Source organism: Danio rerio, chromosome 19 (assembly GCF_049306965.1).
Source record: "Danio rerio strain Tuebingen ecotype United States chromosome 19, GRCz12tu, whole genome shotgun sequence".
NCBI lineage: Eukaryota > Metazoa > Chordata > Actinopteri > Cypriniformes > Danionidae > Danio > Danio rerio.
The window spans coordinates 29,537,198-29,563,906 of record NC_133194.1 but is presented as its reverse complement, the minus strand read 5'-3'; the positions used below and the strand labels follow the sequence as shown (position 1 = coordinate 29,563,906).

General features: G+C 34.9%; 1 protein-coding gene across 3 annotated transcripts in view; it reads left to right on the top strand.

The window, feature by feature from the left end:
• Positions 1-26,709, top strand: part of gabbr1b (gamma-aminobutyric acid (GABA) B receptor, 1b) — a 227,480-nt gene that overhangs the window by 113,871 nt on the left and 86,900 nt on the right. For all 3 annotated transcript variants that reach the window (XM_003200605.6, XM_005170102.5, XM_068215287.2), the window contains exons 7-9: positions 10,319-10,479; positions 20,248-20,382; positions 24,431-24,601. In XM_003200605.6, coding sequence (XP_003200653.2) covers positions 10,319-10,479; positions 20,248-20,382; positions 24,431-24,601 — 467 coding nt within the window. The remainder of the gene's footprint in view (positions 1-10,318; positions 10,480-20,247; positions 20,383-24,430; positions 24,602-26,709) is intronic.

Genomic DNA, 26,709 nt, shown 5'->3' with positions numbered 1-26,709 from the left:
GCTGACCTCCACGTGCTGCAGCTTTGCGGGGCTGTGCATGACAGCGGTGAGATTTCTCTCGAGAGGCAGTTTTGCCTCATATTCCCCCAGTCGCCTTCAACCTTGACATTCTTCGCAAAAAGCATGTGCGGATCTCCATACTAATTCCGGTGACATGCAGTCTGCTGTGTCGCGATCCTGTTCTGAGAAGCCTGAGACATGGCACTCAGTGATAAAAAGACACTGCAATCGAGGGACAGTGGAAAAAAAAAAATCCCACATTCAAAGTCACTTTAACCACTTTCTGTTCCCATTCTTTTGCTCAATTTGAACTTCAACTGATTGTCTGGGGTACTCTACGTTTTGTTAAATAGATGAACTTCTTTGGTGATTTTATAAACAGCATAGTGTGACTTTAGATTTTACATTGTCTACTAGACCTGTGACAGAAATCTCAATTGGTGATCATTTCTCCTAAAGGGATAGTTCATCCCCAAGTGGTACCAAACCTTAAGATTTTTTTTTTTTTTGTTAAACACAAAAGATGTTTCGAATAAAACTGAAACTGGCGACCATTGACTTTTAGTAAAAAAAATAAAAAAACATTAAAAAAAATATATAAAAATAAATGATTACAAGTTTTCGTCTTTCTTCTCAATTCCTTCTTTGGGCTCTATTTTAATGATCTGGGTGCAAAGTCTAAAGTGCATGGTGCAAAAGCATTAAGGGTATATCCAAATACACTTTTGCTATTTGAAGGATGGAAAATTAAGGTTTGCGCATGGTCTAGCAGGGTTGTGCTTATTCTTTTAATGAGTTATGGGTGTGTTTTGAGCATAACCTGCATTAAACCAATCAGTTTCCCATCTCGCATTCCCTTTAAGAGTCAGTTGATTCACACCATGGCGCATTTGCCATTTACATGGCGGATTTTGTAAACAAACCATGTGCAGCGCAAGGATGAGGAACGAGCCTCTTTATTTTACTTTTACTCCTTACTTAACTCCTTTACTTTCCTGGATAGGGAAACAGTGGAAACTCACTTTACTGAAGACATCCATCAGCCTGCATGTTTAAGATTTGATTTAAAACTATTATATATATATAACTATTAAGGTAACACTTTACAATAAGGTTTATTAGTTAATGCATTTACTAACATGAACTAATCATGAACAACATTTATACAGCATTTATTAATCATATTTGAAAATTTACTAATGCATTATTAACATTTAAGTCCATGCTTGTTGACATTAGTTAATGCACCATGAGTTAACATGAACTAACAATGAACAACTGTATTTTCATTAACTAACGTCTATTAACATGAATAAATACTATAGTAAATGTATTGTTCATTGTTTGTTCATGTTAGTAAATGCATTACTCAACATTAACTAATGAACCTTATTGTAAAGTGTGACCACAATTAAATATATATATATGAACAATAATAAATAAGTGTGGATTTATATCCAAACACACGTCCTATTCTTTTGATCTATATGGCGATGTATATATCTCCAAAACACAACAGATGCACATATCTAAACTTGTTTTTGTTAAAACAAATATGAATATGCATAAAATAAATACTACTACTACTAATAATCATAACAATAATAATAATAATAATAATAACATTATACAATTGCAAATTGTCATGAATAAACTGAAAAAAAACCACTGATACAAAGAAGGCATGAAGGTAGTGTTTTTTTTAATCCTTTAATTGTTTTCATATGTAAAGATATGGCGCAGTGGGTAGCACGTTTGTTTCACAGCAAGAAGGTAGCTGATTTTAGCCTTAGCTTGGCCAGTTTTTTCACAGTATTTCTGTGTGGAGTTTGCATGTTATCCCCATGTTCGTGTGGGTTTCCTTTGGGTGTTCCGGTTTCCCCCACAGTCTAAAGGCTTGTGCTATAGGTGAATTGGGTATTCCAAAATTGTCTGTAGTGTATGAGTGTGTGTGAATGAGTGTGTATGGATGTTTCCCAGTCATGGGTTGTGGCTGGAAAGGAATCTGCTGCGTCAAGCATATGCTGGATAAGTTGGTGGTTCATTCTGCTGTGGCGACCCTGGATTAATAGCCTTGCCCTCCACTTGCTTCAAACCTTTGTTGTTGTTGTTTTTTCTTCTTTTGTTGAACAGAAAAGAAGATATTCAAAGAATGTTGGAAACCTTTGTCCACTGACATCCTTAGCAGGGGGGAAATACTGTATAAATAAAATAGCTTACAGTATTCCATTAATCTTCACATGATCTACTTTTGTAATCAACCAAAGAAAGCGTAAAAGGGTTAAAAACAAGTGGACTATGAGTGTTTTGTTTGTGTGTAAACAATCTGTATGAATTTAAATATATTATTGCAATGGGCATTTATTCTTCATTTGCACAACTGCCATTGAGATAAAAAAAAGTCTACTTTGCATCTTATAAACTGCAGAAATGGTAGCATTATATGTTGGTACAAGTAACAAATCCTGGGTTTGGTGCACGCCAATATCTTCTAATCAGTGCCTTCAGACTTGCTATAAACTTCCATTGAGTCTGTGGGTTGAAGCTGGCCTCCAGGTATATTGGACAGCTCTGAAAGAAATCAAAGAAGAAATCAATGGAAAATGGCCCAAAATTGTTTATGACATACTTATTTACTTTGCTGAAGTTTTTTTCTGCAGAAATTATCTCTGAACCATATGGTTGATTCTAGCTCTGCCAGAGGCTGCAACATCAATATTAGCATACCAATTAGATCAGATATCATAAGAACAAGTGTGAATAATTGAAATAATGCATGTGCAATCACCATATAGATTGGCAAAAGAAGAGGTGAGGTAAGAGCATGTGGACCATGAGTAAATACGATCACCAACTTGCATCACTGAATTATGTTAAAATGGCTGTTCTACCTAAGAATAATTTATTTTGCCATGTGGCGGAATCAAAAGTTCAACATGTTATTTTCATTTAAAGTGCATCTACTTTAACTCATTCTTAAGATTTAATATTAATTGTTTGTGTCCCCTGAATGTGTCTGAAAAGCTTTCGCTCAAAATACCCATCAGTTTATTTAATATGCACTTTTAAATCTGGGAAATTTGGGCTGTAATGGCATTGTACTGTAGCTATTTTTAATGCCCGTTTTTTTTAAAGCTGGTTCCGTTCCCACCTGCTTGTCAGAGCTGTAATCTTCACGTAAACAACACAGTGACTGACAATAATGAAGCAGATCTCTCTTACTACAGTACAGAACTTTATCAACAGCTATCTGTTATATTTGTTGTGGAGTTAATTCAAGCCTTTCTGCAATGATGAGTCACACACAATGTCGTTATAAAGTTTGCTCGCATGTTTAGCTTTGCTCTTATGATACACGTTACAGTTTTTCTCCATTGATTTGACTCATTTCTTGAAACAGAAATTACATTCTCAAAGTTTAAGATCATTTGGCAAAACAGTATTAGTTTAGCACAACACTATAGCTCTCTTGCAAAGCTCATACCTTTCCCAAAGCAGTTCAGTCATGTGTCAGAAACTAAATTTCCTTCTCATTTAAATAGTCAGTGCCCCAAAAATACTTCTCTTAAGCATTGTGTAAGCACTGCAAGTCAAAATGTTTAGATGTTTTGTCATTATGGCACATGACCACTAAAATATCCCTCATGTCCACCATACAGTCTTAGCCCAGTCCTTCAGTGACAATGGTTACTGTGCTGTTTTTGTCTCGCTAACAGAATGCAATTGTGTATAAAACTGAAAAAAAAAGAAATAGGATTTTAGGGTAAGAGTAGCCTCCAAGGTTTGACGTCATGACACGCATTGCACTCATACTGCCAAGGAAATGGTAACTCCTTTTTTTAATTGAAATGTTCAACCACACACAAAGTAACTTCCATAAATCAGAGCAAAAAGAATAAATAAATGTTATAAATTGTAATCAAATGTTTCAAGGATTCGCCTACTGTATGGTATTCATGGTATTATGGTCTTGACTAATTTTGACAATTGAACAGACTATTGTGCATGTAATGACTTATACAATGAAATGACGCTGACACATTTTGGAAAGAACAACCTTTAGACCTGAATAACCAATTAGCTTAGATCAACAAGATCTATTCACTTGGAAATTTTGCTAAATGTAGGCGATCTGTACTTAATCATTTGCAAAGATGTACTTAGACATTTGAAATTTGATGAAATGAATGAGAAATTCAATTCTGTTTGAAAAATTACCAAGTGATTTGGATTTCGTCCATGTTGTTTTAAGAATTTAATTGCTGTTTCAAGAAATGAACCAAACCAATTAAGAAAAACTGTAATATCCACTGCTGTATGGACATAAGTTATGTTAATGTACAAAATAAACAAGGGTTGAAGTGTCTTTTTTATAATTTTACTGACATTATGCGGCTGTGGTAATAAATTTTGTAGTGATTTTACTGTCTTCATCACAAACATGCACCGTTTTAAACTTGTAAAACTCATTCTTGATTACATTTGTAGATAACTGATGATCACAGCAAGCTTAACAGATCTTTTAATCCCAGTTGCTTTGCGCACATCCTGTCTTGTTGATATGATTATTGGGGTTACTACAGAGACATGTTAATACACATCTGTCAATCAATTTGGTGGGAGGGGAAACCGCACTCCTATGTCATGTTGCATTGGGTCTCAAAATGGCAGGGATTTGGATCCTATTTTAACTTCAGGAAATTTTATAAAAAATTATTGTCTTTATATCACTCCAATATGGACACTGTGACTGTGGACATTGTACCTGCACACAGTTCTGTCCAAACAGCTTACAAAAGTTGATTTTTATCATAGGTGCCCTTTAAAATGTCTTATATTTGGTCTCCAGAGAATCCTGATTCCAACAGAATTACTATAAAAAAAGGAGTATTTTGTTCTTTCAAAGTTCCATTATAAAAGACTTTTTCCATGACTGAAATAGGAACAGGAATTAAAATGGTGGTTTTGGTGCTACACTGCTGCAGTTATGTGCTAGAGTCAGATTATATTCTTTTTTGACCAAGAGATCTGACAGTTATGCGCCATAGGCCTTATTTTTTTATATATTCAAATGTAAAAATTTGAAATAAAAAAAACTCTGGTGAGAAACATAAGATATAGCTATGCCAGACAGAATCTGCAGACATTTTTTGCTCTTCCTGCAGAGAATTTGTGAAAAGTGTGCGGATTTATGTGAAATGATTTTGGAAGTATCATAACTAAAAAACTTAATATATGAAATAAACAATAATAATAACTTTTTAACTTTTATTTAATATTTACAATGCAAATCCAATTAGATCTGCTCATTTAGTGAACAAAGCAAGTCTCACATATAATATATAGTATCTAACAAACTGTATTGTAAATAAATAAATATTGTAAAAAGGAGATTTTCATATTAGTCAATAAAATTACCGAAATTTAATTTTAAAAAATGAATTAATATAACTTTATACATTTACACAAGTAAAGCTAAACATCTTTGGACTTCTGCATGTGCAGATTTCGTGTGGACCTAGAAATAAAAATTGTCTTTCATTATTTGCTTTTGGTAATTTAGATATTTAAGGTAATATATTTTAGCTGACATTCTGGTGCAAAGCTTATGTTGCCTACGTTTTTAAAAAAAACACGACTCGTTTTTGTAATTAAAGCTCTTAGCCTGAGATGAAATAGCTGCCAGAGATGAAGTAGCTGCAAGCAGCAATTATAATAGTTAACTACCTATGTCATTACAACACAGAAAAGTCTGGTAATTGACCATTAAAAACAGCAAACTGTTGTAGCACCACCTATTGGCAGATCTCTATAAACTCTGGCATGCTTATTTCGAATCATTTTGTGATCATTCTGAGAGTGCTTGTCTTTTGGGTGAACTGTTTAGGAATTGAACATTGGCGCCACCCTGGAGGTTAATCACCACTCGGCATTCGCCACACATACAGGGGTGTATTTCATCAGTGGCACAACCCCAGGCTACTTGCAGCAGCTGCTAAGCTAATACCAGTTCTCTGATATATAACCATCGCCTCTGGGTTTTGATGTCGGAGAGAATGTGGTAATCGAAACGGTTCGAGAGAGAGAAAGAGAAAGGAGGCCTGAAAACCTCTACAGCTATTTCATCTCAGGCTAAGTGTTTTGATTACAAAAGCGACCCGTGTTGTTTAAAACATGTAGGAATCGCTAATCAGCTTTGCACCAGAACCTCTGCGAAAACGTATTACCTCAACAATCTGAATTACCCAAAGCACATAATGAAAGCCATACCTCATGTTTCTTACTGGAGTTTCATTATTCATTGCCGAGTCTGCTTGATCGTGGCCCGTGTCACCCATAACTTTGAGAATCGATGTGATGTAACAGGGCTTGTGCTGCTTTTTGCAGCAAGAGAAGTTGCAAGATCAGTCAAGAGTGTTCTGGGAATAAACGGAGCACAGGAAAACGGATAGATAGCTACAGTGATTCTCATCAACTCTCAGGATTAGTGAGAGGGCGAATGTGTTAGCAAAGCCACTGAACGTGTAGAAAAATAGCACTCAGCTCGGAGGAAAAACATTGGGTTCGGGGGAAGGTGAGGAAGAGAGTTAGAGGAAGAGAAGGATCGGTGTCAGCCCATCAGTTTGGAGATACATTATTGAAGACTACAGACAAGTGCTCATAGTCACTTCTCTGTGGATCCTGTTTACCACGATGTATCTGCTGTAAGGTGCAGGATTAGTGTGAGCGCTGGCTGTGAGTTTGGAAATAGATGGTGCAGTGGAGATGAAGGTGTGTGGGTGAGAGGAACCGAGCATGTGATTCATAATGTAGTCTACAGCAGGTTCTGTCTAGAAAGGTTCAAGATACATTCAATCTTTAGGCTGTGTATGATTAAAACTAACACTGGTATGGTTGTTCTGTAAGTACAGTGCTTTTGAAAAAGCATGAACATTGGCATCTGAAGTAAACAACTGCAGCTACACTGATAAATGAATCAAAAACAGGATGTGAACAAGATCCCATCCCTGAAATTAATACAATGATCAAGAATGCATGCATGTTTTTTTTTTTCTTGTCATAGTTGCTATGTTGTTTATTTATTACAGGCTTGGTACAGGAAAAGCGTTGCCTCGCAGCAGAAAAAAGTGAATTTTTGACTCCTTTTCACATTTTATAAGCACACATCAGCATTACATTTAAGTTTCCTAGTGAAATGACTGTATTTAATAAAAAGGCAACAGATGCGACACCGGTTTGTTGTCTCCATTGGGTGCTAAAGGCGAGAATTATGACGAGTACTGAATATGTCTATCATTTCCCCCCCAAAAAACTGTAGAGATGAACAATGGAGGTAGAGAAAGCGTTTTATCCATTGAATATAAATTGGCTGTGAAGCGTGCATTTCTATCATCAATAATTAAGAGTGCTGGTGAAAGGGATATAAGCAAAAAACACGAACCGGAAATGGGCGGATTTAACCATTAAGCGAGGTACTGTAAGCAGCCGCTTAGGGCCCCAGGAAATCTGGTGCCCCCCAATAAATATGTAGAAGTATAAATTATACCTATAAACTATGTATAACATTGTTTTCTACCATATTTTGTATGGTGAGAGTTAAACAAATACAATTGTGACATAATTAAATAATGTTTAATATACAATCAAATATTCGCCACACCGCAATGAACTGCCGACTTATCCAGCATATGTTTTACGCAGCGGATGCCCTTTCAGCTGCAACCCATCTCTGGGAAATACAATTAAATATAATAGTATTATAATAATTTGAGGTTATGTAATAATAATAATAATAATAATATTACAAAATAAAATGTATTGTTTTATATAAAAATATTTTCTAATTTATTAAATAATTTTTAAATAATAAATAAATAACAATAAAAGTTAAAAATAATGCAACAAAGCACAAAATATTTAACTCAATGGTTGAGTTATTAAACGAATAACCCAATAAAAGCAACAAATATTTTTAACTCAACCATTGGATTAAAGTAGGTTATGCCGCAATGCAGTGGCGCAGTAGGTAGTGCTGTCGCCTCACTGCAAGAAGGTTGCTGGGTCGCTGGTTCGAACCTCAGCTCAGTTGGTGTTTCTGTGTGGAGTTTGCATGTTCTCCCTGCATTTGTGTGGGTTATGTCTTTAACCCAAGCACTCTGGCAGTGCTATGTTTACTTGCAACCATTGGTAATTGGAATGATGGCCCAACACTGAAAAAAACCTTCATGTAAACATGATCTTTACTTATCTGACAGATCTTGATCCAAATGAAATGTGTGATTTAAACCATTTAAATAGATTGTAAGCACAAACAATTTATTAGAAAATACTGTGCACAGAAACGATGAGTTAAGTTTGTGACAAATTCAGAAATCAACCTGATTGCTTTATGATCAAGCAAACACATCTTTCCATATTCAACAATCAAAATAATTTCATTTCAACTAACGTGATTGCATAATTTGCCACAGCGGAATGAACCGCTGATTTATGCAGCATATGTGTTACATGCTCTTCCAGCTGCAACCCAGTACTGGGAAACACCCATACACTCTTACATTTACACACATACACTACGGCCAATTTAGTTTATTCAGTTCACCAGTCTTTGGTCTGTGGGGGAATCCGGAGCACCTGGAGGAAACCCACGCGAACACGGGGAGAATATGTAAACTACACAAAAATGCCACCTGACCCAGCCAAGCCTCGAATCAGCGACCTTCTTGCTGTGAGGCGACAATATAGGCGTTAAGGCGAATACTTTTAATGTTTGCTATATATACAAACTATTTAATTAATAGTTAATAATTTGATTTAATTTAATTTAATTTAATTTTGTTTTGTTTTGTTTTATTATTATTTTTTGTCTGAACCAAAAATAACAAAGGAACAATAACAAAAGTGAGTGAGACCAACAAGCTAAACAGTTGTGAAATTGTCAAGATGTAATTGTTTTGGGGTGCATGGGATACTCTCGGGTCTCATCGTGGTTAAATGAAATTATTTTGTAAATTAACATCTGAGGAAGAGATAGTGAGAGAGAGAGAGAAAAAAAATGTGTATTGGAGGTGGAGGGTTCGGGTGTAGTTGGCGGATAAGGAGGGGGTAATAAACCAGAGTGGTTGTGTTAAGGGATTGCAAATTCAAAGTGCTCTGTGAAACGGAGAAGGAAAATGAGCTCCACACATCTACGGCTCTCTCTCTCTCACACACAAACTCTCCTCTTGCTATCTCTCTTTCTCTCACAGTTTCTCTCTCACACATACACATTCTCTCTCACTCCCAGTCTCGAGTGCGCGCGCGAGCTAGCTGTCTCTCTCTATAAACCCAGCACACACACTCTCTCCCTCAGTCTCCTGCTGCATCCAACGAACACAAACACACACTCACTCACTGCTGCAACTTCGTTTGCCGTTTCTTTTGTTTTCGTACTGTGTTTTATACCGATTGTTCACAACGACATTATCATCCTCCGTTTTTCCGCGCTAATTGCTTTTCTTCCTGAATTCAACCTGTCGTTTTTCTGTAGACGCGCGCAGAGGATTCCGGTGGACTGTGTGTAGCCTAACATTGCGCTTTCCAAAAAATAAACATGTAATGCTTATCTGTTTGCTTTATTCGTTCGGGGTTGCGGAGAACCGTGAGTATAAGTCTACAGTACTAAACTATTAAGGCAATGACAGATTGTTATTGTTTACTCGTCGCTAACATTCGTTAACGTTACTCCGCGTAGTTGGTGAATGTTAAGCCGCAGTTACGTTCATGTTAATGTTATTTTATTATCGTCGGACTTAACGCCAGATACCTAAAACTTTCTTCGTGTGTCTTTGAAAGTTTGTAAATTTTAAAAATGTTTGTCTAGTATACTCCAAATAAATCACAAATGTTTGACGCGACAAAAATAAACGTAACGCAATTTCCAAGGCACTCAAAGATGTGTTTCGTTAGCTCATAGTCTCCAATGTCGTGTTTATGTCTCGCCCTGAAAATAAACAAAGGTACAACCTGTAAAAGTATATTAAAGGCCAATAGAAGTTTATGGGTAATTATCAGTGCTGTATTCACGTGATTTTCAGCATTGAGAGGATTATTCTATCCAAAATATATATTTTTATCAAAAACTAAAATTCCTGTCAAAGTCCTCCAGCTTTCCCTTTCATGTAAAATAATCAAAACATAAACTGTTGGCACACACTCTTGCCCACTATGGCCAAACTAAGTTGGCAGCAGCACAGCAGGGGACGGAGCTTGCTATCAACTTCCTACTTTACTTGGGTCACCCTTTTTTTACTGTTATCCTGGTCCTGCCCGGTTCTAGGCAAAAAGAAACTCTACATCGGAGCCCTGTTCCCTATGAGTGGCGGATGGCCAGGTGGTCAAGCATGTCTCCCTGCTGCCCAAATGGCCCTGGATCTGGTGAACAAGAGAACGGATATTCTTCCGGATTATGAGCTCGAATTAATCCACTATGACAGTATGGTAAGTGAGCACTGCATGAGCCTCTTTAATTACTTTCCATTATTGGAACTGTTTGATAGTATGCAGTTGAGTGTGCGCTGAACTAGTCATTCCAGAAGAGTGTTTGCTTGCTGTTGATGTTATTTATTCAAACAGTGTGGAGTGTCATTATCAGCGCTTTGCTGAAGATTTTGTGTTCACAGGAGATTTCTGTGCAAATTTACATTTTACTACAGCATATTAGGTCAGCTGTGATATGTTAATAGGGGTTTGGTGGACGCTAATGAACATAATGTTCTTTAAATGGGAATTTGTACTTGATTCAGTGTGACTTCATTAAAGCTGTGCTGAGAAATGTTGTGACAGCATCGTATTATTCATGGGTTACGCTGTCACCTGAGGTTTGCTCGCAGAAATCTATTCATAGCAGCTTTATACACCGTCCACTTTCCTTGTTCGTATCTTTCCATTTGCTTGACTCTCTCTCTATTTTTCTCCGTCTTTCCCACCTGCGTCCCTCCTCCCACGCACAGGAGATGCCAATACATACTCCCTCTCTCTCTCTATCTCTAACACACACACAGACGCACACATATGCAGAGTGCAAGCCAGAGTTTTAGACGGAGAACACACAGAGATACATGCAGAGCGCAAACAGTTAATTCCCTGTGACTGTTCGGTGTTGCTAAGAGCTTCGCAGTGATTGGTCGGAACGGGTCTGCATTGGAACCCCGCTTCAAAGATACAGGAGAAGGAGGAAAGACTGGGGGTGGAGGTTGGCATGACAACAGTTACCAAGACCACTGCTGTTCAAACAAACACATAAGGCCACAGATTGCTCAGACGAAATAGAGAAAAAAGCATGGCTCTTTATGATTATTGTATAAACAGAGTTAAATAAATGGATGAATTTAAACCAGGTTAACCAGACTGATGAGATGCAATCTCTCTCAGATATATCAAGAGATCGTTTCTGATACCCAGCGGTAGGAGGATGTGCTCAGGACCCCCGCTGATCCGAATGAATACATGCACACGGAAACGCACGCATGCAGAGAGCCGTCACTGATTAGAATTCAGCACCACGGACAGCTACATTTAGAGAGCAGAAAAGCGCTGTGTCATCAGGAGGTATAAAGCAAGAAGGAACATTTCATCTGAGTCGGGTTTTAGGTATTCAGACCCAAATGTTCCCTCCTGAGCCACAGAAAGAGCAGTCTCGATAAACTTGCGCCCGGTGTGGTTCTGGGCTGTTTTGATTGGAGCTGAGGACGCTGTTATCTGTGGGGTGACAGGGACGGTTCGAGGGCTTATTAGTATGGACTAGACCTGTGACTGATTTCCCCAGAGCCTGTATTTGAGATCACTTGGCCTTAAGACTTTTGCTGTGGGGTCTTTAATGTGTTTTTGGGGCTTGGTCATCTATTGATTTAACTAATGAGAAGACTGCGAATCTTAAAGCTCTGTATTCTGACAAAAATCTCAAATAAATAAATAAATAATCTCATATCCTGATAATGATATATGTCACAATTATTCATAGGCTGGTATAAGATTTTGACGGTATGATAATCTTGGATAAAAACATCACGGTTTGACGGGATTGTGATAAAATAAGTTCTTTTTAAAATTTCTGAGTGAAAAACTACAACCTTTTTCCTCTTTGAACACAATATATTTTATGTTGAGAAACATTTAAAGTGTTTTGGAGCGGTAAACATGTCAGGCTAAATAATTCAAATGAGTCATTGACTTCTGCTGTCTCTATTAGTTTCAAAAACACTGATTTCTTTACTATTTAAAATGGCATCTTTGGATATGTTTTCGGCTGGATATACTGTTTTCTTAAAAAAACATTTTACAAATGTTTACATACCATATCATACTTTAATAGAGGTTATCATCATCTGCCTAATCACAATATAATACATTTCTATAAATTCCATCAAATAATAGTTTTTTTGAAAATATCAACAGACCACATGGAAAGGACTATTTCTTTATACATTTTTAAAGCGTATACTCAATGTACTGATTCATGTGAGATTATTTTATTTAGATCGTCTTGGCAAATGCTTGATTAAGAACGTAGAAATGCGAAATAAATAGTAATGACATATCAATCACTTTTCAAAAACAAATGATTTAAGGTCAAACATGAAAATATTGCTAAATAAAATGTAAAATGTAAACATTGTATTTTCAACCCAGCAACGTTCTCAGCATGATTTTCACATTTTTGCCTGTATCCCTGTGGTGGTGTTCATTCAAATGATGAAATATTACCATAAACAAAGTTTTTTTTTTTTTTTGCAACATCATGAAATAAACAACAGAGCATAATATGAATAATTTGAAAGGAAAGGCTTTTTATGTTGTCCATCTGATAAACCCTCACCAGCCACTTTATTAGGTATCCCTGTCCAACTGCTCATTAATGCAGATTTCTAATCAGCCAATCTCATGGCAGCAACTCAATGCATGTAGGCAGGTGTACATGATCAAGACGATCTGCTGCAGTCCAAACCGATCATCAGAATGGGGAAGAAAGGTGATTTAAGTGACTTTGAACGTGACATGGTTGTTGGTGCCAGACTTGCTGGTCTGAGTGTTTCAGAAACTGCTCATCTACTGGGATTTTCACGCACAAACATGTCTAGGGTTAACAGAGAATGTTTAAAAAAGAGAAACTATCCAGTGAGCGGCAGTTCTGTGGGTGCAAATGCCTTGTTGATGCCAAAGGTCAGAGGAAAATGGCTAGACTGGTTTCAGCTGATAGAAAAGCAACAGTAACTCAAGTAACCACTTGCTTTTTTAACCAAGTTCTGCAAAAGAGCATCTCTGTATGCACAACACGTTAAACCTTGAGGCAGATGGGCTACATCAGGAAAAGACCACTCCGGGTGCAACTGCTGTTAGCTAACAACAGGAAACCGATACAATTCGCAAAGGCTTCAATTCGCAAAGGCTCACCAAAATTGGACAATAGAAGATTGGATAAATGTTGCTTGGTCTGAAGAGTCTCGATTTCTGCTGTGACATTCTGATGGTGGGGTCAGAATTTGGCATCAACAACATGAAAGCATGGATCCTGTCTCGTATCAACAGTTCAGGCTGGTGGTGGTGGTGGTGTAATGGTGTGGGGGATATTTTCTTAGCACAATTTGGGCTCATTAGTACCAGTTGAGCATGATGTCAATGCCATAGCCTACCTGAGTATTGTTGCTGACCATGTCCATCCCTTTATGACCACTGTGTACCCATCTTCTGATGGCTACTTCCAGCAGGAAAACGCACCATATCATAAAGCCTGTATCCTCTCAGACCTGTTTCTTGAACATGACAATGAGTTCACTGTACTCAAAAGGCCTCCACAGTCACCAGATCTCAATACAATAGAGCGCATTTGGGATGTGGTGAAATGGGAGATTTGCATCATGGATCTGTAGCCAACATATCTGCAGCAACTGCATGATGCTATTATGTCAATATGGACCAAACTCTCTGTGGAATATTTCCAGTATTTTGTTGAATCTACGCCATGAAGGATTAAGGCAGATCTGAAGGCTAAAGGGAGTCTAACCCAGTACCAGTAAGGTGTACCTAAAAAAGTCGCTAGTGAGTGTCATACTGCACAGCCTTACTTCTTGTAGGTGATATAGGTTGCTAGAGTTTGTATTTGAAATCAACCTTTATTAAAATTGTGGTCAATATTGATATAATATATCAATTTAGTTATTATTGAGTTGTTTACAATGCATTTTTTTCATGCATTCACTGGGAATCAAACCAAGCTTGTTCGGTTTGAGTTACAGAAGTGCAATAATGTTTAATCACTCAGAAATAACTATGGTGTTTGACTTGATCTGAATATACACAGCTAAACTGGTGTGCTCAATTTGGGAGGTTTATTTTTTTTTTTTTAAGAATTAGTGTGGTTCTTTAGAATAAGTGGAAATGTTATAACGCTGGTGTTAAACGCTGGTGTTAAAAAGTAACACTATTTCAACATATTCTCTCCCTTTACATAAGCAAAGCATTATGAGAAATGGAACTCCTGTTGATTAATCTACTTGATTGATTTTGTTCTTAATGAAAGGAAAGAGTTAAGTCAAAAAGTAATTGTTTTAAGGCAATTTAAGCTGATGCAGCTGTCTTAACAAGAAACCCAATTCAAGGGTGTTTAATCTAAAGTAATTGTTTATATATAGCGAGCAGTATCAAAAGTCAACTATCAAGTCCAAATAGTGTGATCATTTTATGTGCTTTTAATTAGTCAATTAACTTCTCCTAAATAGAGTGTCATTAGACTAGTTTTTCAATCCTTTCTTGTCCTTCACCTTGCAAGACTAAGTTTATTTGGACACAGTTTAACAGCATCTTTGAGTTAAATTTAGTTTGATTCATGTAAATGAATTTATGCAGTTTTAGCAAGATTCATATTAAACGACTAGCATAGCATAGTCTGATTTAAGAACGGATGACTGTTATGAGTCACATCTTTTAATGAATCGAGGAAAAACACTCATAATATCAGATGTATGTTAGCATGGGTATAATGAACAGGATCTCTTGAATACATTAGAGCAGTTAACATCTTACTCACTCACTAATTGGATGTTTATATAATCTTTAGTTAATTATGATGCAAAGTTCTGAAGTTTGGGGTCGGTAGGTCTCTTGCTGCATTTATTTCATCAAATAGTGAAAACCTTTTTATTATTTTGTTTAAAAATTACATTCACACTTTTGACACAGTCTTCAGTGTCCCATGACCTTTTAGAAATCATTGTGATGTGCTGATTTTTACTCTTTTCCTATTATCAATTTTGGTTTTTCAGTATGATTTTATAAATGAATAGTTTAAAAAAAGAGTATTTATTTATTATAAGGATCTATTTTGATATTATAAATATCTTAACCTTCACTTTTTTCCCAAAATATATGTATTTGCATTTGTTTTAATTAAATAAAAGAGAGAAAAAAACATACATAAGTAAGAGATCCTTACAAAACTTTAAAATCCCCCCCCCAAAAAATTATAATACATAAATAATAATAAAAAAAATCAACAAATACAAAAAAAATACATCTCTCACTAGTTTCCGTACACCAGCATTCACAGCCATCCAATTCACAGTTTAAACTTTTACCATGTCTGAGTATTAAGTCATTTTTAGAATATCACATTATGTAATGGAGATACCCAATACAAAGAAATGAATGTTGAGTATTAGTCGTCCATCGCTTTCAAGTCCTCTTGGTTACAATAGCATAAAAATGGAGTCCAAATATTGTAAAAGTCTTTAAGTTTCCCTTTAACTGCATAAGTGAGTTTTTCCATGGTGAGGTTGTTAGTCATTTCTTTAATCCAGAGTATAGAGGAAGGACCTTGTATCTCCTTCCATTTTAAAGCAATAGCCCGTTTGGCCTGAAGTAAACTAAAGTCAATTATTTTGCGTTTACTGGTGCTCACCACAAAATTTACTGGATATATATGAAATATTATCATTTATATTTATATTGCATTACATTTATATTGCAGCAATCTGCATCTAGTATTTACACTATATGCTTGCGCAAACAAACAAGAATCCATCCATTCATCTTTAGAAATATCTTCCTGAAGGTCATTTCTCCATGCAGTTAAATAGGACATTAAAATTTCTTTTGAACCCTCTAAAAGTGTATTATAAAAAAAGACAGATTGCCTTTATCCCTTAAATGTTCAGTATGTTCTTCTATAGTTGACAAAGAAGGCTCTAAATAGGTTTTAATTTCAGAGTGTATAAAACTTCTTATTTGTACATATTTGAAGAAGTGCTTCTGAGGAATATCATATTCTTACATCAATTGTTGGAACGACATATCTTAACCTTCACTTAATTCACTTCTAACGTAAATATTGATGCCACTGGCTTTGTAAAATAAGTATATTTTAGAGTATTGTCATCTCCTGTATATTTGTTTAAAATACAGTTGTAATCAGAATTATTAGCCCCCTTAAATTATTGGCCTATATATAATAACTGATTTATTTTATCTTTGCCATGATGACAGTACTCAATATTTTATATATTTTTCAAGACCCTTCTATACAGCTTAAAGTGACATTTAAAGGCTTAACTAGGTTAATTAGGTTAACTAGGCAGGTTAGGTTAATGTAATTAGTTAAGTTATTGAATATTGATGGTATGTTTTATAGACTATCAAAAAAAAAAAAGTTAAGGTCAATTTTTTTTTTTTGCTGTTTTAAATATTTCCCAAATTATGTTTAACAGAGCAAGGAAATTTTCACAGTATGTCCAGAAATATTTTTTTCTTCTAGAGAAAGTCTTATTTCTTTTATTTCGGCTAGAATAAAAGCAGTTTTTAATTTTTTAACACATTTTAAGGACAAAATTATTAGCCCCTTTAAGCAATTTTTTTTCCGACTGTCCACAGCACAAACAATAATTATACAATAACTTGCCTAATTACCCTAACCTGCCTAGTTAACCTAATTAACCTAGTTAAGCATTTAAATGTCACTTTAAGCTGTGTAGAAGTGTCTTGAAAAATATCTAGTCAAATATTATTTACTGTCATCATGTCAAAGATAAAATAAATCAGTTATTATAAATGAGTTAATATAACTATTATGTTTAGAAATTGGGGGGAAAATAAACATAGGGTCTAATAATTCAGTGGGGCTAATAATTCTGTCTTTAACTGTACCTTAAAGGGGCTAATAATTTTGACGTTAAAATGTTTTTTTTTTATTAAAAACTTCTTTTATTCTATCCGAAATAAAGCAAACAAGACTTTCTCGAGAAGAAAAAGTATCCTAAGACATACTGTTTAAATATCCTTGCTCTGTTCAACATCATTTGTGAAATATTTAAAAAAGAAAAAAAAATCAAAGGGGGGCTAATAACTCTCCCTTCAACTGTATACAAAATATATAGACGATTTCCTCCTGTTTATTGTTGTTGTTGTTGTTGTTATTATTATATTGTTTTTTATTTGCATAAATGTAAAAACGGTTTACCCAAAAAACGGAATATTCTCTTATCGTTCTCTCAGTCCTTACTTGTTTCAAACCTTTATGAGTTTCCTTTTTCTGTTAAACACACAACGATATTTTGAAAAATGGTACAAGAAAAAATAAATTGTATATTACACTAATTAAATACTAAGCAACAATATAGGACAACCTAAATAAAAAATCCAAAAACGAGTTTTGATATTTTATTTTTAAATAAAAATAGTAGTTAGCAATTTATACGATATCAAGTCAAAACATTGTCTGATATAATGATTAAATCAGGGGTGCGTTTCCCAAACAACAAGTCACGACTGAACTACCATAGTACAATGCATTGTTTGGGAAAAGAATGATGTAGTGAGGATTGTTTCCCAAAACCGTATTTCTGTCTCAGATCCATCATTTAAACCATGTTACTTATTATGTAAAACGTCTATAATGATGCTCTAAATATTTCTTTGCAAATTATATTGTTTTACATGCGCTCACATTTAAGAAAAAAATCCGATATTAGTTTTGGTATACAATTTATACGTTTTACATATTAACTGAAATATTGACTGTGAAAACGACACATTTAGGACCTGTATATGTTTCCTTTACAAATATTATTGAGAATATTCCACATAAAATCACTTAGCTAACACGTATTATAATCTCATAGAAATCATAGAAATCATTAATGGTTGGAGGCCTAATTTACAGTTTATTAAGAAATAAAAAAAATCCTATACCTCATAATAATAAAAATATATATAATAATGATACTACTACTAATAATAATAATAATAGTAATAATAATAATAATAATAATTATTATTATTATTAAGATGTTGTTTATTTATTTTTTATTTTTTGAAAAGTCTACTTTTACAATTTGACACATTCAAATTACTGCAGAAATGTTCTAACCGACAGGTCCATGTCATATACAGTACAGATACTTAATAAATAACCTACTATAAATTAAAGGCATTAATGTATGCCATGTATTTTTGTATTTGCAAGCTTTGAAGACGTTACATTAATTTTGCCTGTAAGTAACGGGTCACGTTTTCGACATGAGCCACGGCTGTGATCAAAATGGCTTATGTCGTTAGATAACACACTCAATGAATTTTCAATACATCCCATTATTCCTAAAATCTCAACCTCTACCAAATGGTTGATATGTTGGTGTATGGTAAAAGTACCAGAATTAATACATACACTTTGAAAAATCTGAAAGTATGAAGCGTAAGACAAATTTATTTCAAAACATAATTAAAATGAAACATTTTTGAATACTAAATCATCTTTATTTTTTGAAGTATGGCATAAAATATTTTCTTATTTCTTATTTTTTTACAATAAAACCCAAATCAAGTGTAGTAGTGCAACAGGATTATGTTTTGCTGGATTTTTTTTTTTTTTTTGTAAACAATGCTGTGTAGTGTAAACCATTATTTACACCAGCCATTCCTTAAATGACTTTAACAGTCATCATTTAAAACAATCAAAATATGGTCGACCATTTGGTAGAGCAGGCAGTTAAATGGTTAAAAAACAGAAAGACAAAGAAAAAAACATCAGAATTTAGTTCTTGCTGTTGATTTGTTTTGGTGGTACCCAGGTGCATTACAAAAGTGAAGTTCATGCATGGCGTCCCTTAGGGTTGGAAAGTCATGGCAGGGAGGAGATTTAAAGCCCAAACAGGGGTTTCGTTTTGGGGATACAATTCTGCTGATGACCCCCAGAGAGAGTGTGTAGAGAATCTACCGCAGCATTCTAAACATGCAGTCAGACCTATTTTGTTTCCTTTACTTAAAAAAAAATGTGTATATATCTGAGACAGCTCGTATAACTCTCTCAAAGACTGTCACATTCATTTAACACTATTCACAGGAAACCATTATTATTCAGAAAACAAAAGCAGGTTCTCTTTAAAACGCTTCTTTTGTTGTGATTGAAATAATTGGAGTGATTTAGCTGCATGTTTAGAAGAAATTAAACCATCGGGAGAGACAAAAATAGAGATGTATCTGGATAAGGGTGCCAGATTAGACACCAACAAGTAAAGAGCAGTAAGTCGCTACAGGGTTCTGCCAATTGAATTTACTTGATTGCACCAATCAAGCCTTGAATCATTTGATTCGGATGTTTGTTGTATTCTTTTTTAAAAAGCTTTGCTCCTGTTTAAGCTTCTTTTTGATCCCAAAAGCACAGCAATGAAACAAAGGCCAGATTTTTAAAATGCTGGCTGCGCTCAAGGCCATTGGCTGCAGCACAATTTGCTCTCAACACATGATCAATTGTTGCCTTAACCTACTATTATCATTTAAATGGGATATTGATTTTTCATTGACAGTCATTTTAAGAAACGGGGTAAAAAGATGCAGATTGTCAGTGTCGGGTTAAAGACTGATTAGAGTACATGTCCAGCAAACAAACATTGTTTTTTTGGTGTATATGCAAATGAGCGTGTCCTTGAGCGACTTGCAAACCGTCCTCTGTGTGCATTGCTTTATCTATCTCTGCTTCTTTCTATTCTGCTTTCAATGCATATTTACCTGCTTATGGGATTTAGTATGAAATGAAGTCTCTCTCCCTATGGGGGTCCTTATACCGTAGCAGTGAATGTATATACAGTGTGAAATGTGCTCTTTTTTGACGTCTGCAGTTTTGAGCATAAACTAAGAGTATGCATTATGAATAGCAACTACTGTGCTGCAAATCTGAATATAGATTTTATATATCAGTGTGTTTTTGTGTCTGTTTTTCAGTGTGATCCTGGAGAGGCCACAAAGCTGCTGTATGACCTGCTGTACACAGAGCCTATAAAGATCGTCCTGATGCCTGGCTGCAGCTCTGTGTCCACGCTGGTGGCCGAAGCTGCTCGCATGTGGAACCTCATAGTGGTGGGTTCAATTTCAGTGTTTACTAATGGAATGTTTCCACAACGATATTGAAGACAAACCCAAGGTTTAAAATAGTGCTGGCAAAGTGTAATAGTGATTAATCACATCCAAAATATATATAAATACATTCATACATAAAAACAAAACTATACAAAACAATTATTACAAAGATATTTACATTTAAATATAGATTATATCTATTTATATCCAGATGAATGGAAGGTTCATCTTGGAAATGTTGAAGGAAAAGTCATGGTTTGAGGTTACATTCAGTATGGGAGCATGTGAGATCTGCAGAGTGGATGTCAAAATCAACAGCCTGAGGTATCAAAGCATTTGTGCTGCCCATTACATTACAAACCACAGGATAGTGCTCCTTCTCATACTTCAGCCTCCACATCAAAGTTCCTGAAAGCAAAGAAGGATTGGCCAGCCCAGTCACCAGATATGAACATTATTGAGCATGTCTGTTGTAAGAAGGAGGAGGCATTGAAAATAATTGCACCATGACTTTATAGTCTATACTGTACATTAATTCTGTTAAGTAATAATACATTTTGTCTAAGCAAAGTCAGACCTTACTGTCCTTATTAAATAATTAAATCTAGAGGCCTTTGCCATTTATGTAAGCCACTTCTGATACCAATTGATCAACTAGAAGCCAAGTTATTATTTGTTCTTCCTAAAACTTGGATAAGCAACAAGACTTTTGTCAGGTTGTGCAAACATATCCATGCATGTGTGTATTTATATATACACAATAAACACACATACTTATACTATGTATATACAGACATTTATCTTGCATGCAATAAATCTTTGTCCAGCACTATTTTAAAATGTTCTGTGATGGAAAAAAATTATCAGCAGCAAATATCCAATAAATATTTTGGTGTTTAACATTATGCATGTAGGCACCATAGTGATTCAGTGTTACAGTGATTCAGCCTAGTAGTTGAATATCAAAAAACTACAGTATATGTTGAGTGACAAGCGTGTAATGATGATATACTTTTAAATATTGAGAAATTGTGATATATAAATGCAACAATGGTGTAAACAAAATGATGCATGATATTGAGCTGGTTTTAATCAAGAGTCACCTTACTATATTTATACGGCATTTCAACCAATAATGTAAATGACATAATTTTATACAACTTTGAATAATGAATTTTTTTGTCACAAAATCACATGTGAGCTGATGCATTTTGATTTTTTTACCTTGGAAAGAGTTTGTAAATGTGTAAAATTATGTGACTACATTCAGTAGGCTCATGGAGCATACTTTAATGTTCATGCTCAGAGAGCCATTTGTCTAGGCTGTGAGTAACAGGTAATAAAGTTGTAAATAACGTTGCACAAAGCGATCATTTACAGTGTCAATGTCAGTATAACTACTGTTTATGAACAGTATAACTACTTTTATGTAGTCAGTGATAGAGGGCAAGCATATGTTCATTCATAATTTTCTTTTCGGCTTAGTCCCTTTATTAATCTGGGATCACCACAGCGGAATGAACCGCCAACTTATCCAACATATGTTTTATGCAGTGGATGCCCTTCCAGCTGCAACCCATCACTGGGAAACATCCATGCAAACTCATTCCCACACTTACACTACAGACAATTTAGCTCACCTAATTGACCTATAGCACCTGGAGGAAACCCCCGGGGAAAACATGCAGACTCCGCACAGAAATGCCAACTGACCCAGCTGGGCCTCAAACTAGCGACCTTCTTGCTGTGAGACGATTGTGCTACCCACTACGCCACCGTGACACCCACAAGCATATGTGTCTTGCATAATTAATAAACTAATTAATTAATAAACTAAATAAACTGAATTCTGAATAATATTTTGATGTTATCACTGTTCTGTACATTGACCTATTTAAAGTCTATTTAAGTCCACCACCCCAAGTCTATACAAACTAAAAAAAAGCATTTTTACCAACAGTCTGCCTACATATTATAATGTTATGTGTTTGAGAAATAATGCTTAAGGGAATAATGATAAAAATACTAATGGTAAACTTTTGTTAAGCATGAAATATTGAGATAATATAACATCAGTAGCAAGATACGTATTGATTTGTTTTGAGTGTATTTTTACACCCCTATTGGGTTAAGAAAACTGTATTAGAGCTATATTAGTGACTTATTTGTTGCAATGATATAGGAGATTAAATTATACAGGATTAAAATAAGTTCTCAATTATGAAACTTTTTTCATGTTCCTATTCAATCCTGTTTTTTTTTACCTGAGCAAGAACAATTGCTGTCACGCATTTACTATGATTTACAAAGATTTGTTATTCAGTTTAACAATAATTTTTATACAGTTCCAAAAAGTCTTGTTGGGCAAATTTATATCAAGAATCATTTGATGACATTAAAATAAGTTTCTCCGTGAAAAAAAAAAATAAATAAATAAAATAATATATATATATATATATATATATATATATATATATATATATATATATATATATATATATATATATATATATATATATATATTTATTTATTTATTTATTTATTTATCTAAAACTTTAGCATTTTGCTGCGATTCTTCAAGGAACTAGATTTACCTATTGGCTTTTGGCTGTTACTGTAATTGTATGTTTGAAATTGTATGAAAGTTTTAAAGCTGAAAGCGATTCAGTAATGCATTATTAGATTCAAAAATAAGCAAATTTATATAATGTAATATTAGGCCTTAGATTGATAATGTAGTTCTTTTTGATGCTTTTCTATCTATTAAAATTTCTGAACATCTTACTTAATTTAGTTGGCTGATGAACCCAGATTCTAATTAAAACGTTTTTGTTGTTTGTTTTGTTTTGGCATTGTCATATTTGTTGTGTTGTTTGTTTTATCTTATACTTCAGCTAAACGCTGACCTAGACTTCACAGTCAGTTTGTTAATCTGCCTCTGGTAAAAAGTGCTTATATAATATGTATGAAATGTATAAACTAATCAGAAGGCAATAATAATTGATTACATTTTTAAAAATGTTTTTATAATAAATTGTAACAAATCTGACCATTTTCCATGAGATGGGTTGCCGCTGGAAAGGCGTCGGTTGGTAAAAATGTGCTGGATAAGTTGGCAGTTCATTCCGCTGTGGCGACCCCAGAATAATGATGGGACTAAGCCGACAAGAAAATGAATGAAAAATCTGACCATTTGACCAAAAACAAAATCTAAATCAAATAATAATGCCTGTAACTCCCTACAAGCAGTATAGAACTTCAGCATGACTTTGTATGTCACAAACCGAGCTCTCCAACAGGTCTCATCACTGAAAGCTCAATAGCTGAGTGAAGATGAGCTACCTAAATGCATTCCTATTTCAGAACATGCTGCACTTCATTCAAATACCCAAAATCAGTGAAATAGCTTCCAGACATTTTGGATCAGATATTTATGTCATTTTTGTTTCGCTTTTGGCTCGTCTTTGAAGTGCACTCCCACTGCCTCATCTTCTTCTCTTTTTTTTTTTTGAAAATCAGTCGCTTTATTTTTCATGCTCTGCTCTATTTTTGTAACTGTTGAGAGCTTTTTCTCTTCACATATGAGTTTTGACCTATATATCCCCCTGTTGGCCTTGAAACCCTCCCTTTTTCCACCCCCTCAGCAGACCTGTCACTCAACGACGTCTCGCTGCATCTGCGAATGACATTGAGTTATTGGCAAAATAGCTAAAAAACCCTCTGCTGTCATCTGATTTGACTGACTGATGACAGTGCTGCAATCGAAACAGGAAATTTACTACTCTTTTTTTCCTTGTATTTTACACCTCTGTTTTGCATTTTAACTTTTTTTGTACGCCTGTCTCGCACACTACAGTTCTCAATGTTAAATAAAGCTGTTCCAGTGAACTGTGCGCAACCCAGCAGGAGATAATTTAGCCTCTTGGGCACTGGTTTTCCCGTGGGTGATTTGATCACACATTTTTCTTCACTTGCATGTTTCTAATTTTCCTTCAAAGTACTCCAATGTGTGAATGTCTTTCTGTTGAACATTGTTTTCTGCTTGCAGTTGTCGTATGGATCCAGTTCTCCAGCTCTCTCCAACCGTCAGCGTTTTCCCACCTTCTTCCGCACACACCCCTCAGCCACACTGCACAACCCCACCCGCGTGCAGCTCTTCCAGAAGTGGAAGTGGACCAAGATCGCCACCATCCAGCAGACCACCGAGGTCTTCACCTCTGTGAGTGAGATATTTATTTGTATTTGATATTTGTGCTTGATATTTGACTCAACAATGAGTTATTGCAGCATCAATATTACAATGTGTGTACCCACAATAGTCACATCGCAGGATTAGATTATTTATTAAATATTAAAATTTATTATTTATACAATGATGACTATGTTATTTTTGATGTACATTTGATTGTTTAATTTCTGTACTTGAATGCTGTTAGACTGCCCTGTTTCTTTTAACCTTTTAATTCAAATCTTTGATGTGTTGTATTTACACATGCTTTTAATTTGTTATATTTTATGCAGATGCTCTGCATAGAACAATTCTTGATCATCCTGGTCAATCTAAATGAATGAAGTCTTTCCGAATAGAGCTATTCAAATCCTCTGGGGTCTGTTCTTTGTACCTCGCTTAAATTATGTAAGATGGTTTGGCGGATCCTGGATCTTTTAATCATGATAACTGATCTCTAGCTAATTTGGTTCTTCAAACAAGTTTATGAATCAGATAAAAATGTCTGGTGTTGTGAAGTACTGATCTATCAATCCTCAAAATCATGATCAGCAATGTGAGAATTGTCTGACGATACACAGCATAATGAAATCATCTAATTAAAATTCAATTATACATGTGAGCAAAATTATATTAAATTCTTAGTAAACAGTTTGTTAAATATTATACGCAATAACTTTCCACAATTGTTATGGGCTGCATGCTTTACACTTTCATGTGTCAAGAGTATTTAGCAATTTATTTAGTTTTATGGATTTTCTTTATTATAGGCCTATTCAAGTTTCTTAATAAATGTCTGTATGAATTCATTTTAATGAAGCTCTTTGATACTGGTAAAGCTGTCTGCAACTTTTGTGTAGTATCAAAATGTGTGCATGGATGCATGAATTATTATTCTATTTCCTTTAAACAAAAATAACAAAAAGAACGAATATTGGCCAGGTCTGTTATCATACATACATTTTACTTAAGCTGGTTTGATACCAGCATTTCTAAAAACTCCATATTAATAAATGTTCTCTTTGAACCTTTTGGGGGGTTGACAGTTTTTGTTCTTTTCATTTCAGAGTGTAGATTGCATAACAGTTTTATTTATATATATATTTTTGTAACTTTTATTAACCTATAGACAGGGCTTAATTTGTGCCAGAACACCTCTGAAATCTGATCTTTCGTCCGCGACACCAATACCCCCCCGCTCGTCAGTTTCATCTGTGACACAAGCCCCCATGCCCTAAAGACACCACCTGACCCCACTGACCATCCACCTTCTGCTTTTCACTTTCATCCGCTACAACCCTTGCCCCAAACCCTAACCCCACCCATTACCCCCCCATTCACTTTTGTTTGCGATGCCTCTCACTTTGCAATTTAGGGACCCGATCTAATCCTGTTTATATCAAATAAGCTGCTCCCGAGCAAGTTTGAGATACCAGACCTGTTGCTATGACAACAAGTCTCGGATGAGTTTTCAAGATCGCAACGATCCTGGATCGTGTCAAATCCTCAATAACCAAATCCAGCTAATTGAGTAATTCATGTACAAAGAATTGACCCCTGGTAATTTAAATTATTGAAAAATTTGCAAATCAAAAAGAATTTTCTAGACAATAAAAAATATTGTCTTGTTTTTAGAAATAATAAGTCAAAGCAAAGCGAGTTTTTAAGTAAAGCAAGCAAAATAATCTGCCAATGAAATAAGGAAAATAATCACATTTCACAGCAAAAACTATTTTTTTTTTCAGCAGATTATTTTGCTTGTTTTATTTATTTATTTATGTGTTTGTTTAATAATCGTCGGGTATTTTAATACATCAGCACATACAAATAGTCTCAGCTATACAGTAGGAAAAAAGTGAAATATACAAACAAGTATAATACAGTCAGGCTAGAAGCTAAAATATGCACCATGGAATAGAAAATCAGGAAGAATTCTTAATGTAATGCCAAAAAGGTGCCTCTAGCTGCCAAAAGTATCTGACTTTTGATGGATGTCATATGTGAGTTTCTCGAGAGAAAATAGCATACATACTTGAGACAACCACATTTTAAAGGAGGAGATGACCACAATAAAAGCATACATTTCTTTGCCAAATAAA